We start from the raw sequence: 18,706 nt of genomic DNA, 5'->3' as shown, positions 1-18,706 counted from the left end.
AGTAATCATCACGTATAGTTTTATAATTTGTGCTGCCAAGAAAAAGCTGGGTGTAGAATATGCATTACACCCCTAGAGGGCAATAATCTCCATTATATGAAGAGTCTGTGGCTCCAACAGTAGTTGACGAACTGATGTGATAAAGAGTACACCACCGCTGAAACTAAACTCTCTGGTTGCAACTATAAATACACACAGTTATGTGTTTATATCTATGCTAATTGTGTGGTTGATAGAGATGCCGGTGATTGCGCTGCGCTGAAACATCCCCTTCACATAGTCTGCAGTATGTTGTAAGTGAGTGTTTGGTGCATATTTGTTTGTTGTTGTCCCTCGTGTGCGTCTGAAGTGGATTCACTGTGGAAGATGAGCGTGTTGTGTGCTCTGAAGTTGTTTTGAAGACGTTCATGAATCAGATAGAGAAGTAGGTCTCTGTAGTGGTAGTTTCAGACAGACTCTGCTGTCTTTAGGCTGAGTAGGACAAGAAGACCGGACTTCAAGATCTTGAAGCTGCAGCTGTCTGTCTGAGAAAGCTGTGAGTGTGAAATATTCAACACATGCAAAGCAGATAGTCATGACAAAGTAACACCTTTACTTCTGACCCTGTTGACAGCAGTGTACTTAAAGCAGGAAGCAGAATTATTTTACGATGGTTCACAGAAAGTTGACTGAAAGTTGTTCATCTGGAACGTTTCTCCCACTAAAAACTCCAGAAGCGTCCAGATAAACAGATTAAATTTCCTTACCTGGATTACTGAGCGTGCATCAAGAGATTTAATGAAAGTTATTTTTTACTGATGAGTGACGTCATTGCCTTAACTTCTACTTTTCAGAAGGAGCAAGCCAACACTGACATGGCCAGGAACAGGAAGGTTCAGCATGAGCTTGAGGAAGCTCAGGAGCGCGCTGACATCGCAGAGTTGCAGGTCAACAAGCTGAGAGCAAAGAGCCGTGAAATTGTCAGGGTAAAATAATTTTGTTAATTCTGTTTTATCGTCAAGAGCAAGGTACTCTGCAAAGGTGGTGCATCTCTTAACAGAACCATTTGACATTAATTTGTTGCTCTCTCTTTTGTGTTGAAGGTCAAGGAGACATGAATGAACCGCAGTCTGGATGAAATCACACAATATGAGCTTTTTTGTCTGATGTACCAACTACGTGACAAGAAATAAACACACAAGCAGTTGAATATCTTTATATGTCGTATGCTTTAAATAATGCTTAACTCAAAAGAAGTAGACATGAAGCTAGTTATTCAGAGACATTACGGTCATCAAAGTTAAACAGTTATTTTTTTTAAATATTTGTAGGAGTGCTCGAGAGCTCCAAACGCATTTCTCAAAATGCGTCAGGATTTAAAAGTGTACTTACACTTGGTGCACCTCTGCACAAGTTAAACAATACATATAGAACCTAATAACAGTGAACTGAAATGCTCTTTTATGTGTGTGGTGGTCTAAATGTGGGCTGCACAGCTTCATCACTCGCAATAACCTGGTTGTCAACTGTCACCTGTTATCACATAGAAGTTCTTTAGGCTATGATAACTGTAAATCTGTTCCCTTTGGTGATAATGTTACTGACAGTGTAGTGACCTTACAGTTTTTCTATGTGCTCCAGCACATATGTTGCACCATGTCACGACGTTGTGTGATGAAAATAGACCCATCAGTGACCCACAACCTGCAGCAACACTCCTCCTCATGCTTAAACCCGAGCAGTGTCTTGGCATTCACCGTCACTACATCTCAAATTATTGCTTTTTATTTTAATAAAAAGAAAATCATGGAAAACCCAATAGAAACCTGAAGTATTCTGGAAAGCTAGCAAAGTACAGAAAAGCTAAAGTAATATTGTAATATTTTATTAAAGCAGAGTGAGGAAAAACAAGATATTTAATGTGGATGTTACTGCAGGTGTCTGATTTTAAATATCTTTGTTTTGACGTGAATCTCAGACATCCTCCTTTGGGAAGTGGTTTTATGAACATTGAATAGTGACTCCACTGGTAATGGGAAACGACCTGAGATTAATATTAGATAGGCTTAGATTGAACTGAAATCAGCCTGGAGTCATAAAGCTGAATAAAATAAGATAATCAGACTAAAACTAGTTGAGAAACTAGAAATGATAAGTTGAGCAAAACTAATTGATTATATTGTCTTTTTTTAATTAATAGTCCAATTAGTCTTCCTTTAAATGTGTTTATTTATCTGATATCACCTCACATCTCTTAGCTTCTTCTGCTAGAAGCTAATACATTTTCATTTCATATAAACACAACATGGACCCATAGATGCTGAAAACCTTTAAAAGCAACTATAGAAAAAATTACTTTTCTTTGCATTTTCTATTTAAATCTGGACTCACATTTTAATACCCTTTCAGTAAGCGCTCTTGCATCCTTCGGGAGGCTCAGGCCACCAAGGAGGCAGTTGTTTCATATCAAAGGTCGTTCCACAATAAGACTTGAAGCTGTAACAAATGACTGAGCTCTGAGAGCATTGCTGAGGAGACAGCTATATTTGTGTTTCTTCCAAATAAGCACACCCAGGAGCACAAGAGGTCGAGTATCACATTTCTATTGAATATTTAGGCCTATTTTGTCGAGTGTCAAGTCCTCAATATTTGGCTCCTAATGCCCTCTTCCCTTCTTTGCTTCTTCAGTGTCATCTTTCAACAAGGAAAGAATGCAAACTACTACACGTCGTATAACACGATCCTCTCCTTGTCGCATATGGGGAACAAATACTGGACTTAAGAGAAGGTCAAGCTACAAGCCGCTCCTTGTCTTTAGTTCATCTGTCAGGGCACGCAGCACAACAAGACCATTTTAAGAAAGGGTTTAAAAATAAATCCTTGCCCTCGAGACAACACAAGTGCTTGCCCTGAGAAACCTAGAGACACAAATCTAATCACCTGTTACCCGTGGATCAGACGATGGAAAGTTTATTGTCCTGAAGACAAATGCACCGTGACACGTTAGGAAGTACAATGTCAAGGTCTTCAAAGGCGCGTAGCGATGGCACGAGAGGAACTAGAAACGGTGATGTACTGCTGTCAAAGACGTTCCTTCGCTCAGACACAGACAGTTAACTTGTCAACAGCAGTGGCTCGGCCTTAAGACAAAGCTGTCTGCCTTTGAATGGTTGACTTTCAGCCGCAGGATAAAGCGAGATGAGAGGGTTGCATCCGAACCCCCGTTGACTCAGTACAGTGTCAAAAATCCAGCAATGCAATCTGATATGGAGAAAAACAGTCAGTGAAGTGAAGATGCTACACGAAATGGGGCTCTAAAATGAGAGTGTAAAATACAAATGATGGGCCAGGTGTGTGTGTGTGTGTGTGTGTGTGTCCTCAAACACACCGCAAACGATCCTGTGTAAACCTGTACATATATACCAGTTGGTCCCCTTGGTATATTGCATTCATGTCTGGTTCTACTGTGTTTTCCCTGTTTTTAAAATTAAAGCATACAAAAGAAGCAGTCAGGGCAGAGTGTGGGGCTTCTTAGCCTTTATTGATGAGGAAGACCTCAGCGTAGATTCAGTACCAGGCCGCTGCATTAGCCTTGTGGCCCGTGAGTTAACGAGCACCCCAACAAAAGCAGGCAGCAGACATATTTTCTATCTTTTTGATGTTGCTCCACTCATAACATGAGATTTCATGTCAGTCTCTAGAAAGCTCAAGCCCACTGACACATCTCTCATCAGATTATCATACCTAGAGTAATCATAGCTACACAAAATATTACATCTGAGCCTCTGCAAAACAAAATATTGGGCACTGGGTAGCTTCATGAGTGTGCTTTGACCCTTACGTATTGGTTAGAAATGTTGAAGTTACGCCTCAGAGTGTGTTAAAGGTCTGTCAGTAGGGAATTAGTAGAAACCTGACACTGTTTCCCCTCCTTAACCCTCTCGAGGCAGGCGTTGCCGATTTGCAACAGTTAAAAACTAACAACCTGATTACCCCACATACATATTTTATGAGTTTTTTTTACTCAGAAGTACCACTGCAGGACTTGGTTGTGCATTAGCAACAAAAAGTTCAATTTGAGCCTGAGAGGGTTAAAAGTCTCATCAGGTAACACACAGCTTTCTGGTCTGATGTCCAGAGAGTATAAATGTCACAGCAACTGTTTTTGACCTTTAATTAATGCTTGCTGTTTTAATTATTAATGACTGAATTTCACTCTTACTAGTGTGGTGCCACACATTTACCCGTTGCTTAGCAAGCGAAAGGTTACTGGTTTAGTTCCAGCTGGTGACACGCATGTCCTTTGGGATTGAGTCTTAAAAGGACATTTGGTGTAACAATCAAACACGTTACCTGCTGTGGTGGTGACAAGGGAGCAGCTGAAAGTAGCGTTAATTTTGAATTGTACTGTTATTGTTGTTTTTTATGTGGAACGGAAAATAAAGTGAATGTGTTGAGATTTTTAAATTCGACCCAAAGATGACATTAATCCATCACTATGTGATACCTGTCTATGCTTTCATTTCCTCCTGCTTAGATTATTGTAAAGCTCTGTTTTCTTGTCCAACTAAAGCATTTATTAACTGACTCCAAACCAAAAAGCTGCTGTTAAGGCTTCTAACTCACGCTTATACCGAAGTCTTCACATATCTCCCCGTTTTTAAAGCTTCTCCTTGGCTTCCCTGGTTCCTTTTATGGCCTTACAGGCTAAGGCCCCGCAGCTACATTATTGAACCGCTCCGCCCCTATTCTCCAGGCCCTCTTGTGATTCTGTATGCTGAAAGCTACGGGTGATTGCACTTTCAAACCTTAGCTGTACAATTATAGAACAGCTTAGCGATCTCTCTTCATACCCGTCACTCTGTGGTATCCTTGTAAATGTGGCTTGAAACCTTTCAGAGAGGCGCAGTGTTTGTGTTCTTGTGTTATTTTACTCGATTCATGTGTGACCACCATGTCTTTAACATGTGATGTTTTTTTAAAGCACTTTGTGGCTGTTCTAAGTCTAGAAAAGTGTTAGAAAATCAGACTTTACTCACTTACTACCTACAACAAATGACACAGGCTGCTGTCATTTTAGTGGTTTGACATCACATTTATTTCCAAAGAACAGTTTCATACACTCACACAAAAAAACACTCATAGAAATGTAAAAAAAAGCCATAGAAATAGAAAGAAGGGAGAATAAATAAAAGTGAAGTGAGCTATTTGTACAGAAATAGTAGGACACCCCCCCCAATCACCTATGACCTGTGCCTTGCTGCAGTATTGCCAACCCAGCAAATCTGGAGCGCCTAAAATTACAGTCCAAAGACATTGCTGAAATTCTTTGGGATCATGTGCCATTCGTCTCATTAATCTCATTAGTCTAAAAATACAGCCGTCATGTCTTTGTCTTCATTGAAACGATCAATAGTAGATAAAGTAAAATTATAATCTTTTCCCAAATGAATGAAGTTGTCCTCCGCTCTTCAAAATAAGAGAATATAATGAAAAACATGAAACATGTGATAAAGCTTTCATAGCACACAATAATAAAGTTGTGAGCAGATATAATTACCTTTTTATTTGTCAGCATATCTAAACGTTCTTTTCACATTTATTATCCGTCCACAAGCATAAAACAGTAGCTGAATTTCTTGATAAATGTTTATATAGTTAATTAAAATCATATATATGTGTCTAAGTACACAGTATCTGTCATAACCCATTTGTTCAATATTAAATACTGCTTATGAACACTATATGTGGGGCGTTAAAGTGTAATTTCATCACATTAACTGAGTTCCTTCACCAAGATATTCACCCTTGGCTTGTTATAATGGGATAATGAGATACTCTGGCCAGCAGCATTATCATGCAGAGAGTATTAGTGAACTTTTCAAGGCATGAAACTGCTCGCAGAGGTTTGTTTTGAAGGTAAATTCTGATTATAGCGCATGACGTATTCTGTGATTGGCATTTGTATTGATCAAACTTCAAAGCAACATTTGTTCGACATGTGTTTACCAGATACATTCAGCATTTCTGGGACAGAGGAAATTAAAGTGCTATAAATATGAACATTGTTCTGCTTTCTGTTGTCCATTCTCGCTACCGAGCAAATTTAATTAAGTGTGGGATTTCATAAAACCCCAGACCCCAGTGCATGTTTCTGCTATCGTGAGGTATCATCATTTTCACAAGTTCTTAGATTAGCAGCTGTTAGGCCCAATTGTGCTCCTTTGTCACAGGAAAGACTTGCAAGGCTTCTGCAACAGAATCCCAGGGACACATGAGAGCTTCTCCACGGCTAAACTCAGATCCTCTGCAGTGCCAGGGTGCATTAAAGAGATTATTGTAAAGACCAACACAATGTCTGAACTTCAGTAACCGATCACCAGAACAATATTTAGACAAAGTTCAAAAATGTTGCATTGCCAGTGTCTTCATCTATTTATACACTTTTTAAGGCTTCCTGTTTGACAGCGGTGCTTTGTGTGTCATCTTTACTGCAGCAGTGAAATACTTTACAACAGGACAATGGTGTTCTGTGCTCTCTGTCACATACATCAGTGCCTTAGGATCTTTTGATTCCTATTTTGAATATATAAATTATACCGAGTAGTATTTTAATTAATGACAATAGAAAGCAAAGCCACACTTATCTAATGACACCAGTGAGGTTAATATATTTACTTTTATTTAGACTTTTACTATATTTATAATTACATAATTATATTTACATATGTAAGTACAATTATAAATACTATAATGTGTCATTCACTCTTGATATTATTTCCTGATTAAAATTGTTGTCATTGCCTGAAACATGCCTCTGTAAACAAGTCATTCAGAATATGTGACAACTAAAAAGTGAAAGAGCCTGTTGATCAGTGACGAACGACGACAGGGGACAGAGAGGAGGCAAAAATACTCAAGGAAATAGCACAAAACAACCTGACCAAATAAAGGAGGCCATTTCTGCTGAGTGAACACTGATCTCCCTATATAAGAAGGAAGGCTGGACACCCACAAGGACTGCCAAACCTCCAGTCAAGGTGAGTGACTTACAGTCTTTTATTAGCAGGAGGAGAGCCAGCAGCTTAATGAACAATGCAGGGCATGATCATTTACTGCCAGAGACAGGACCGCTGTGCTAATGCCAGGACTTTACTGCAGACTGAGTGCCTTTTTATTTATTTTATTAGTTTAATTACACTTATTCATTTGAACAATTTATCTTTTCTTTTTCTTCATCAGAACCCTCACAGGACCATCAACAGCTGTTTTTTTTCTGAAGGGAGGGGAAAAGGTAATTGCTTTCCATGTTTATCAAAAGACACTTTTAATTAATAGCATTGTTTATATGCTGTAAATGAGACTTTGATGCTTGAATATCCAGCTGTTCGTTTAGCATTTTGTGAGATGGCTTACAAATCAATTAACAGAGTTCACGTTGAGGCTTCTCACTTTATTAACATGTTTGAATCATTGAATAAAGATGAGAAATTGTTAGTTTTGTTCAGTGCCTAGTGCCTTTTACCTCTTAATATTTTAATATTTTGGAGCAGATATAGGCAGTCGTGGGTTACACACAGATTGGAGTGTTTGTTACAAAGTATTTTAAACACAGTCCAGCTGTCACTTCATTTGACATCCACAACAGCTTCAGGATTCTTTATCCTCGTGCAGTACTGTCTTGCCATCATGAGCGAGAAGAAATAATGACTGTTGTCTTGTTTTACTTACTTGCAGTAAAGAGTCATCATGGGAGACGCAGACATGGAGTGTTTTGGCGCGGCGGCCATGTACCTCCGCAAGCCAGAAAGAGAGCGCATTGAAGCCCAGAACGCTCCATTTGATGCTAAAACAGCATACTTTGTGACTGAGCCCAAAGAAATGTACCTCAAGGGGAAACTTACTAAGAGAGAGGGCGGCAAAGCCACCGTGGACACTCTGTGCGGGAAGGTGAGAGTGCCTTGACTCTGCAAAACCTTTTTTATTATTATTGTAGTGTAAATGATATAGAGCCGAGCTGCATGAGCCAGACTACTTGATTGAGTGGGTGAGTTCAAATATCTGAGTGCAACAGCTGCACTGATGCTAGTGTGGTCTCAGGAATGAAGGCCTCAGGATTGTATGCATGTTAGAAAAAAATAACTAAGCAGCACAGCTTCATTTTCAGCTAAAATAAAACAGAATAGCAGGAAATGAATTATGTGCACGTGTTGTTTTTCTGACCTCTAAGGGAATAGATAAACTGATTGTCTTTGCTTGTTTAATAAGTTTGGACCACTTGCCCACTGATATCTGTGCCACTAATTTTTTTTTTGTCTGTGCGTTAGACTATCACCGTGAAAGAAGATGAAGTCTTCCCCATGAACCCTCCAAAGTTCGATAAGATTGAGGACATGGCCATGATGACCCACCTCAGTGAGCCTACTGTGCTGTATAACCTCAAAGAGCGCTATGCAGCATGGATGATCTACGTGAGTTGATCAGAACTCCATAGCTGATACTCGTGCTCATGACAAAAGGAAGATATGCATCATAAATGATCCTCTCTGACTCCACAGACCTACTCTGGGCTGTTCTGCGTCACTGTGAACCCCTACAAGTGGCTCCCAGTGTATGATTCAGGGGTTGTGGCAGGATACAGGGGCAAGAAGAGAATTGAGGCTCCACCCCACATCTTCTCCATCTCTGATAACGCCTATCAGTTCATGCTCCAAGGTATGAAGCATGTGTCGCAGCACTTTGCATGTGATACCAGGCTCATATAACAAGAGAGGAACAATTTATAAGTTTTGAACTTACCTTGTGGAGTAGTAGTAAAGATAAAATAACTTACATATACACATTAAACTCTAATAGTGGGTCACCGCATTACTGTTAATATAAATGATGGCCAATATCTTTGTTACTGTTTCTCCACAGACCGTGAGAATCAGTCCATCCTTATCACGTAAGTTTCTTTTTTAGAATTCAGCAAATGATTACCCAGTGCAAGGGGGTTTTCTTGCTAATGAGGTGTTTTTGTGACTACAGTGGAGAATCTGGTGCAGGAAAGACTGTCAACACTAAGCGTGTCATCCAGTACTTTGCGACAATCGCAGTGGCTGGAGGAAAGAAAACCGAGCAAGTCCCTGGAAAAATGCAGGTAAGTCATGCAATGTGTTTTAAATTATGTATATGAAAATAAAGAAATACACAAAATGCAAACATGTGTCATTTTAAACTTTCAGGGGTCCCTTGAGGATCAAATCATTGCAGCGAATCCACTGCTGGAGGCTTATGGTAATGCCAAAACAGTGAGGAATGACAACTCATCCCGTTTTGTAAGTGTCTATTAATTAAGCCTTTCTAAATAAAATATAATTAAAAAAAATCATCATACTAATCCAGTCTTTTCTTTTTAAAAGGGTAAATTCATCAGAATCCATTTTGGCACAACTGGGAAATTGGCCTCAGCTGACATTGAAACATGTGAGGCTACAAATGATCAAGCACATCCTTCGTCTCTGTCCTGTTAGCCTATGGACTTTCTTATCCTCATCCTGATTTGTTTTACAGATCTGCTGGAGAAGTCTCGCGTGACGTTCCAGCTCTCTGCTGAGAGGAGCTACCATATCTTCTATCAGCTCACAACAGGCCACAAACCTGAGCTCATCGGTTAGAGAATAATAATGAAAATATCTCAGTTTTTCCATAGCTTGTAAACAACAATATATAACATATATGTGTTGTTTCTCTGTATTGTATAGCGTATTATATTGACATGTATTTTTTTGTTTTCTTTAGAGGCTCTCCTGATCACCACAAACCCATACGACTATCCCATGATCAGTCAGGGTGAAATCACTGTCAAGAGTATCAATGACGTTGAAGAATTCATCGCTACTGATGTAAGAAAATGATTAAATATAGGTTACTATAAAAAAAACAATTAGGACTGTATTAAATGAAAGAGCTTTGTGTGAATGACTTATTTATTTTAATATACCTAGACTGCCATTGACATCCTGGGCTTCACCGCAGAGGAGAAAATTAGCATGTATAAACTGACCGGAGCTGCGATGCAACACGGAAACATGAAGTTCAAGCAGAAGCAGCGAGAAGAGCAGGCTGAGCCAGATGGCACTGAGGGTATGTTGGACCTTAAAAAAATTTTTTTTTAGTATGAAACAAACTAAAAACACTATTGCTAATTGTCCTACTGCCTTTCTCTCTACTCTCAGTCGCGGATAAAATCGCCTACCTTATGGGCCTGAACTCATCTGACTTGCTTAAGGCACTGTGCTACCCAAGAGTCAAAGTTGGAAACGAGTTTGTGACTAAGGGTCAGACTGTCCCGCAGGTGAAATATCCTAATCCATCCCGTTTTTACCACTTTAACAGTTTATTTGTGTGACATTCTCTCATGCTTTGTCTTTGTTGTCGATCTGTAAAATCAGGTCAACAACGCCGTCTCGGCGCTCTGCAAGTCCGTTTATGAGAAAATGTTCTTGTGGATGGTCGTCAGAATCAACGAGATGTTGGACACAAAGCAGCCGAGACAGTTCTTCATCGGTGTGCTCGACATTGCTGGATTCGAAATCTTTGATGTAAGTCAGCCGGAAATAGCACCGTTTTATACCTTTGTTATTGAAACATTTCTTGCAAGAAGCTTTGCTTTGGACAGATTTTAATGATGAGTTTAATATAATAAGGATTTTTTTCCCTTTTCAGTTCAACAGCCTGGAACAGCTGTGCATCAACTTCACCAATGAAAAACTGCAACAGTTTTTCAACCATCACATGTTTGTCCTGGAGCAAGAAGAGTACAAGAAAGAGGGCATTGAATGGGAGTTCATTGACTTTGGCATGGACTTGGCTGCCTGCATTGAGCTTATTGAGAAGGTGAAGACACTTTGTGTTTTTTTTACCACATGAACTCTGTACTGTGTGTTGATAAAAACAGAAATCAGTCTGAAGCCTTGAAATAATTTGCTTCATGTTTCATCCTGGCAGCCAATGGGCATCTTCTCCATCCTTGAAGAGGAGTGCATTGTCCCCAAGGCAACAGACATGACCTTCAAGAGCAAACTCTATGACCAGCATGTTGGCAAAAGTGCCCCCTTCCAGAAACCAAAGCCTGCCAAAGGCAAAGCTGAGGCCCACTTCTCCCTGGTGCACTATGCTGGTACTGTTGACTACAATGTTAATGGCTGGCTGGAGAAGAACAAAGACCCCCTGAACGACTCTGTGGTACAGCTCTACCAGAAGTCTTCAACAAAGCTGTTGGCTTTCCTGTATGCGTCTCATGCCGGTTCCGAAGGTATCAATTGTAATTTCTCCACAGTTTTTTAGATATTAAAAATGCATTGCCATTTCTTGCTTTAATCATTTCACTGTAACTGTCCCACTGACAGCTGAGGGCGGTGGTGGCAAGAAAGGTGGCAAAAAGAAGGGTGGCTCCTTCCAGACGGTGTCTGCATTGTTCAGGGTAAGATGTGGAAGAATCACTTACTAGAGATACTTGTCATTTATTTTGTTAACTCAATGCTGTTTTAATGCTTCAGGAGAATCTGGGCAAGCTGATGACCAACCTGAGGAGCACTCATCCTCACTTTGTGCGCTGCTTGATTCCCAATGAGTCAAAGACGCCAGGTACATGGCTGAAAGAAATCAAACCTGTGATGTGCTTTCACTGTTTCACATTTTCATTCTGTCACTCTTGTCAAAATGTGTTTATTTAATGACATATTACAGGCCTCATGGAGAACTTCCTGGTCATCCACCAGCTGAGGTGTAACGGTGTGCTGGAGGGGATCAGGATCTGCAGGAAAGGGTTCCCCAGCAGAATCCTCTACGGTGACTTCAAGCAGAGGTAACACTGCTAGCATCTTCACTGACAATGAAACGTTTTTTTTTTATTATTATTACTTTTATTATTATCTTAAAGCCACTGCATCTGACTTGGTGATTGAACTCTTTACTTTAGATACAAGGTATTGAATGCTAGCATCATTCCTGAGGGACAGTTCATTGACAACAAGAAGGCCTCAGAGAAACTTCTGGGATCCATCAACGTGGACCACTCTCAGTACAAGTTTGGTCACACCAAGGTAGAGAAAGAAAAATCTCTCTGGAAAATGCTGTTAATGCTGAAATGTGGAGAATAGTTAACAAATTAAAAATAATTTGTAATAATAACTTTCAGGTGTTCTTCAAAGCCGGTCTGCTGGGAACTCTGGAGGAGATGAGAGACGAGAAGCTGGCTGAGCTGGTCACAATGACTCAGGCTCTCTGCAGAGGTTTCCTCATGAGGCGTGAGTTTGTCAAGATGATGGAGAGGAGGTAAGCTGTCTGTTGCTGACGCTGTAACAGACGTTTGTGAAACCTGCAATTTAATTTGTAAAACAAACATTTTATAACTCGTCCTTTTTTTCTTTTATCAGAGAGGCTATTTTCTCCATCCAGTACAACATCCGTTCATTCATGAATGTCAAAACCTGGCCGTGGATGAAGCTGTACTTCAAGATTAAGCCTCTGCTGAAGAGTGCAGAGACGGAGAAAGAGATGGCCGCAATGAAAGAGACCTTTGAAAAGACCAAAGAGGATCTGGCAAAGGCTCTGGCTAAGAAGAAAGAACTGGAGGAAAAGATGGTTTCTCTGCTGCAGGAGAAGAATGACTTACTGTTACAAGTGCAGTCTGTGAGTTCAGTCGCTACCTTGCATGCACAGTGTCTACTGATTATCAAAGAATTAATTTGATTAACAAACTTGTGTTGCCTTTTAGGAAGGTGAAAACCTTGCTGATGCAGAGGAAAGGTGTGAGGGGCTCATTAAAGCAAAAATCCAGCTTGAGGCCAAACTCAAAGAGACAGCTGAGAGACTGGAGGATGAGGAGGAAATGAACGCTGAGCTGACTGCAAAGAAGAGGAAGCTGGAGGACGAGTGCTCTGAGCTGAAGAAGGATATTGATGACTTGGAGCTGACCCTGGCCAAAGTGGAAAAGGAGAAACATGCCACTGAGAACAAGGTCATACTCCCTCTTTTAACAATGTATTGTTTTGTTAAGTGTTGCGAAAATCATTTGTAAGTTTATATTCATGTCAACTTCTTTAGGTCAAAAACCTCACAGAGGAACTGGCTGCTCAAGATGAGTCCATTGCCAAGCTGAGCAAAGAAAAGAAAGCCCTCCAAGAGGCCCATCAGCAGGTCCTCGATGACCTGCAGGCAGAGGAAGACAAAGTTAACAGTCTGACGAAGGCCAAGACCAAGCTGGAGCAGCAAGTGGACGATGTGAGTATTTTTAAAACTCATCTGAAAACCAACAGTCCACTAATACACTTTCTAAATCCATGAAATATCTCTGTCTTTGGTAGCTTGAAGGTTCCCTGGAGCAAGAAAAGAAGCTTCGCATGGACCTTGAGCGGGCTAAAAGAAAGCTTGAAGGTGACCTTAAACTGGCCCAAGAAACCATCATGGATCTGGAGAACGATAAGCAGCAATCTGATGAGAAAATAAAGAAGTAAGAAAAATAATTCATATATATTTATCTGCACTAAAATATTCTCTGATAAATACAACTGTAATATGCCATTATCATTTTTTCCCCTTTAGGAAGGACTTTGAGATTAGCCAGCTCCTGAGTAAGATCGAGGATGAGCAATCTCTGGGACTGCAGTTACAGAAGAAGATAAAGGAACTTCAGGTATAATTAGAAGTATTTACTATAGCAAAAAATCTTCAAATATGTTCAACTTAGCTTAAACTTTTTTGTGTTTTAGGCTCGTATTGAGGAGCTCGAGGAGGAGATTGAGGCTGAACGTGCTGCTCGGGCCAAGGTGGAGAAGCAGAGGTCTGATCTCTCCAGAGAGCTGGAGGAGATCAGTGAGAGACTCGAGGAAGCTGGCGGAGCAACTGCAGCTCAGATTGAGATGAACAAGAAGCGTGAGGCCGAGTTTCAGAAGCTGCGGCGTGATCTCGAAGAGTCCACCCTGCAGCACGAAGCCACCGCCGCAGCTCTCCGCAAGAAGCAGGCTGACAGCGTGGCCGAGCTAGGAGAGCAGATTGATAACCTGCAGAGAGTCAAACAGAAGCTGGAGAAAGAGAAAAGCGAGTACAAGATGGAGATTGATGACCTTGCAAGCAACATGGAGGGTATTGCCAAAGCCAAGGTAATCAGAGCGCTAAACTTGCAAAAGTGGAAAATAAACTGTAATTTTATTATCTATGTATGTATTTATTTATTTGCTAATACATGATTTATTTCATCAGGCAAACCTTGAGAAGATGTGCAGGACATTGGAAGATCAGCTAAATGAGCTCAAGTCAAAGAACGATGAAAATGTTCGTCAGCTGAATGATATCGGTGCACAAAAAGCACGACTTCAGACTGAAAATGGTACGAAACTCACTTCATATGAAAAACATGTTGTGATAGTGGTACTGAGGCAAAATGCAACCAGCAGCGAGATCTGTAACAATGGAAATTCACATACATTTTTACAAGTTAAAAATGTAGTGATGTGGATATTTCTAACCTCATTAGGAATGCTATTCACAAGTTTAGGGTTCATTAAGGTTTTTAATGTCGTTCTTCTTCAGTTGCAACAGCGGAAAATTTATGGTGCATCAGTGTATGCTTATTTCCTGCTCTTGTTGCTGTTGAGTGCTGCTAATAACTAAAAAATCGTTGCTTAGGTGAATATTCACGGCAGATCGAGGAGAAAGAAGCTCTTGTGTCTCAGCTGACCAGAGGCAAACTGGCCTACACTCAGCAAATTGAGGAGCTTAAGAGGCACATAGAGGAGGAAGTCAAGGTAACAGAATTTGAAAACTGTGTGAGAAGAAAAGGCGAAAAAATGTTTTCTGTCAAATATTTATCTGGTTTTTGTTCGGATTATAGGCCAAGAACGCCCTGGCTCATGCTGTCCAGTCAGCTCGGCATGACTGCGACCTCCTCAGGGAGCAGTATGAGGAGGAGCAGGAGGCCAAAGCTGAGCTGCAGCGTTCAATGTCCAAGGCAAACAGCGAGGTGGCTCAGTGGAGGACCAAATATGAAACTGATGCTATTCAGCGCACTGAGGAGCTGGAGGAGGCAAAGTAAGTCTCCAACCTTATATTTTTTCTCGTGTCATGATTAATATACAGCAAGTCTGAAAATTGAATGTTCTTAACAGGAAAAAGCTCGCCCAGCGTCTCCAGGATGCTGAGGAGTCCATCGAAGCTGTGAATGCAAAATGTGCCTCTCTGGAAAAGACCAAACAGAGACTGCAGGGTGAAGTGGAGGACCTGATGATCGACGTGGAGAGAGCTAATGCTCTGGCTGCTAACCTTGACAAGAAGCAGAGAAACTTTGACAAGGTACGGTATTTTTGTTTGTATATAAATATGATGAGAGTTTAAAAGAAAGAGAAACTAAATAGTTTGCTGTATCTTCAGGTTCTTGCAGAGTGGAAACAGAAGTATGAGGAAAGCCAGGCAGAGCTGGAGGGATCTCAGAAGGAGGCTCGTTCTCTCAGCACTGAACTGTTCAAGATGAAAAACTCCTACGAGGAAGCTCTTGATCACCTGGAGACCCTGAAGAGGGAGAACAAGAACCTGCAACGTAAGACCATTAATCCAGTTTTCACCAAGCACTCTGTCAATAAAATACACTTGAGACGAATTTTGAATGTTTAAATCGACCAGTATGCTCATGTACTGAAAATCTGCTTGAACAGAGGAGATATCAGACCTGAGTGAACAACTTGGCGAGACCGGTAAAACCATCCATGAGCTTGAGAAGGGAAAGAAGACAGTGGAAAGTGAGAAGTCAGAAATCCAGACAGCTTTGGAAGAGGCCGAGGTAAAACTGAATCTACGATTCCTGAGCTGAGTTTGGCTTCTGTGCAAAAGAAGTGCATGTTCTGCTCAAACAATTTGAAGCATATCTGTGTGAGATTTATCCTTGAAAAGTATTCGATGCACTATGTCTGAGCTATCTTTTCTTCTTTATTCACCAGTTTGTACACTCAGTACAAACTGTACAAACATTCAGTTTGTATATTTATACTAAAGGAAACGTTGTGTGCTGTAGTTAATATGGTTCACTCTTTTTCAAAGGCTACTCTGGAGCACGAGGAATCCAAGATCCTTCGCATTCAGCTTGAGCTGACCCAAGTCAAGAGTGAAGTTGACAGGAAGATTGCAGAGAAGGACGAGGAGATTGAACAGATCAAGAGGAACAGCCAGAGAGTGATCGAGTCCATGCAAAGCACTCTGGATGCTGAGGTCAGGAGCAGGAATGATGCCCTGAGAATCAAGAAGAAGATGGAGGGAGACCTGAATGAGATGGAGATTCAGCTGAGTCATGCCAACCGCCAGGCAGCTGAAGCCCAGAAACAGCTGAGAAATGTGCAGGGACAGCTGAAGGTGGGTCCACTGAAGGATTTGCCCGAACTTTCTAAAATTATCTGAAAAGTAGCTTAAAGTGGGTACTGTTACCTCTTAATGTCGCACATTTCAGGATGCCCAGCTCCATCTTGATGAAGCCATTAGAAGCCAGGAAGACATGAAGGAGCAGGTTGCAATGGTGGAGCGCAGAAACAACCTGATGCAGGCTGAGATCGAGGAGCTGAGAGCTGCACTGGAGCAAACAGAGAGAGGCCGCAAGATTGCTGAACAGGAGCTGGTTGATGCCAGCGAGCGTGTGGGACTGCTGCACTCTCAGGTTAGTTACGATTCAAAAACTTCATATTTTTATAATTTGAAGGGTGAAAGTCCAAATATGTAATTCATTATCCTGTATTTCCTTTCAGAACACCAGCCTTATCAACACCAAGAAGAAGCTGGAGGCTGATTTCATTCAGATCCAAGGTGAAGTGGAAGATGCTGTCCAGGAGGCCAGAAATGCTGAAGAAAAGGCCAAGAAGGCCATCACTGATGTGAGCCACCCTGATGAATGTCTATAGTGCAGTAGCATTACTCTACCAACTATATTAGTTGGTACAACCATACAAATGACAGTTACAACAATACATATGATATGAAATTTCAGGCTGCCATGATGGCAGAAGAGCTGAAGAAGGAGCAGGACACCAGTGCTCATTTGGAGAGGATGAAGAAGAACCTGGAGGTGACAGTGAAGGACCTGCAGCACCGCCTTGATGAAGCTGAGAACCTGGCCATGAAAGGCGGCAAGAAGCAGCTCCAGAAACTGGAGGCTAGGGTAAAGACCATTTTTCACCAGCATGACCTCAACTGTTTTTTTCACAGTATTTATTTTTGAACTCCCATCATTGTCATACATTGTTCATATTTTAGGTACGTGAGCTTGAATCTGAAGTTGAATCTGAGCAAAGACGAGGAGCTGAAGCTGTCAAAGGTGTTCGCAAGTATGAGAGAAGAGTGAAAGAGCTTACCTATCAGGTAGGAAGGTGTTTTATTTGATTTTGTTGATGCTGGTATTCCGGGAAAGTCCATATGATTACATTTGCTGTGACTTTATGTAAACTGCAGACAGAGGAGGACAAGAAGAATATTGCCAGGCTTCAAGATCTGGTGGATAAGCTGCAGCTGAAAGTGAAGGCCTACAAGAGACAGGCTGAGGAGGCTGTAAGTTAAAATGTTTCACAGTATTAAATACTTTGCTGTTTATGAGTCAGTCATTTATTCTCTGCAGCTTCAGTCTTTATGACAGTTAACTCCATTGTTTTATCTCATTGTAGGAGGAGCAAGCCAATACTCACATTTCAAGGCTGAGGAAGGTTCAGCACGAGCTGGAGGAAGCTCAGGAGCGCGCTGACATCGCTGAGTCCCAGGTCAACAAGCTGAGGGCTAAGAGTCGTGAAATTGGAAAAGTAAGTAATACGTAAAATTCATGCATTCATAATTGATTTTTCCCTAATTATGAAATTTCAAACTTCTCAGGTGAAATTATTAGTCAAGTTATTTTTGCTTAATTTCTGACACACACACACAGACAAATGTGTACATAAACAAACACTCTCTAAACACTCAGTTTCAGAGATTGTGTTTTGCTTTAAAATCTTCATGATGTCAAAGAAAGCAGGTATACCTAAGCTGTCACTGTAAACTTCACCCATCAAATCTTCTAAATGTGAGGGGCAGCCAATCAGAAGAAAGCCAGCTTAAAGGCAGGGGGAAAGGAGCTAAAATGGTTATGTTTCAGACAAATAATAAACTGTGTATAAGATAAATGGGTATTATCTTAAATAATGAACAACTAAAACACAGTACTGGAAATGATCAAAAAAGGTCTCTTTAAAGACAGAATATTTTCTCTGTCTTCACAGGGACAAAGTCTTCCTTTCACAGTTTGAGTGAACTTATCGTGTGTGTGTGTTTTTCTGTCTGTTTCAGGGAAAGGAAGCTGAAGAATAAGCTGCAACTTCTATGAGAGACTCAAATGAGAATCATAAAATATGATTTTTCGTTGAAATGCTCTCATTAAATGTTGTTGACTTGGCCAGTCTGCTGTCTTTAAACGTTCCACAATAAAAACAAAATCCTTCAAATCTGAGTGTCTTCATAGTTTTTATTATATTATATTATATTATATTATATTATATTATATTATATTATATTATATTATATTATATTATATTATATTATATTATATTTGGTGCCTTGTTTTTTGAGACTGGAATCTAGTCAGTAAAAGTAAGGAAAAAAATGCATAAGGTCAGGCATCGCACAAGAGAGGTCAAGAAGAGAGTCCAGGCAGGATGGAGCGGGTGGAGGTGAGTGTGAC

At 40.6% G+C, this 18,706-nt stretch overlaps 1 protein-coding gene and 1 long non-coding RNA gene across 2 annotated transcripts; both read left to right on the top strand.

Annotated features, from left to right (window-relative positions):
• Nucleotides 1–233: 233 nt before the first annotated feature.
• Nucleotides 234–1,178, top strand: LOC146632310 (uncharacterized). Its single transcript, XR_014906211.1, has 3 exons — nt 234–293; nt 834–965; nt 1,083–1,178. It is a non-coding gene; the product is annotated as an uncharacterized LOC146632310 (long non-coding RNA).
• A 5,769-nt stretch (nt 1,179–6,947) lies between these two features.
• LOC146632309 (myosin heavy chain, fast skeletal muscle-like) lies at nt 6,948–18,470 on the top strand. Its single transcript, XM_085353282.1, has 41 exons — nt 6,948–7,019; nt 7,222–7,273; nt 7,717–7,929; nt 8,307–8,450; nt 8,538–8,694; nt 8,899–8,926; nt 9,010–9,121; nt 9,207–9,299; nt 9,384–9,447; nt 9,535–9,633; nt 9,763–9,866; nt 9,969–10,107; nt 10,200–10,318; nt 10,416–10,565; nt 10,690–10,860; nt 10,972–11,278; nt 11,373–11,446; nt 11,523–11,610; nt 11,713–11,830; nt 11,945–12,068; nt 12,164–12,300; nt 12,402–12,657; nt 12,743–12,985; nt 13,072–13,248; nt 13,332–13,477; nt 13,570–13,660; nt 13,737–14,126; nt 14,227–14,353; nt 14,653–14,771; nt 14,858–15,054; nt 15,132–15,315; nt 15,394–15,559; nt 15,675–15,799; nt 16,057–16,365; nt 16,460–16,663; nt 16,752–16,877; nt 16,991–17,161; nt 17,257–17,361; nt 17,452–17,547; nt 17,661–17,792; nt 18,316–18,470. The coding sequence occupies exons 3-41, from the start codon at nt 7,729–7,731 to the stop codon at nt 18,334–18,336; spliced, it is 5,814 nt and encodes a 1,937-aa protein (XP_085209408.1). The 5' UTR covers nt 6,948–7,019; nt 7,222–7,273; nt 7,717–7,728; the 3' UTR covers nt 18,337–18,470.
• The last annotated feature ends 236 nt before the right edge of the window (nt 18,471–18,706 follow it).

This window comes from Diplotaxodon limnothrissa, linkage group LG5 (assembly GCF_057381915.1).
Source record: "Diplotaxodon limnothrissa isolate DT_005_m linkage group LG5, D_limnothrissa_male_GT1.1, whole genome shotgun sequence".
Lineage (NCBI taxonomy): Eukaryota > Metazoa > Chordata > Actinopteri > Cichliformes > Cichlidae > Diplotaxodon > Diplotaxodon limnothrissa.
This window is presented reverse-complemented; position numbering and strand designations above follow the sequence as displayed.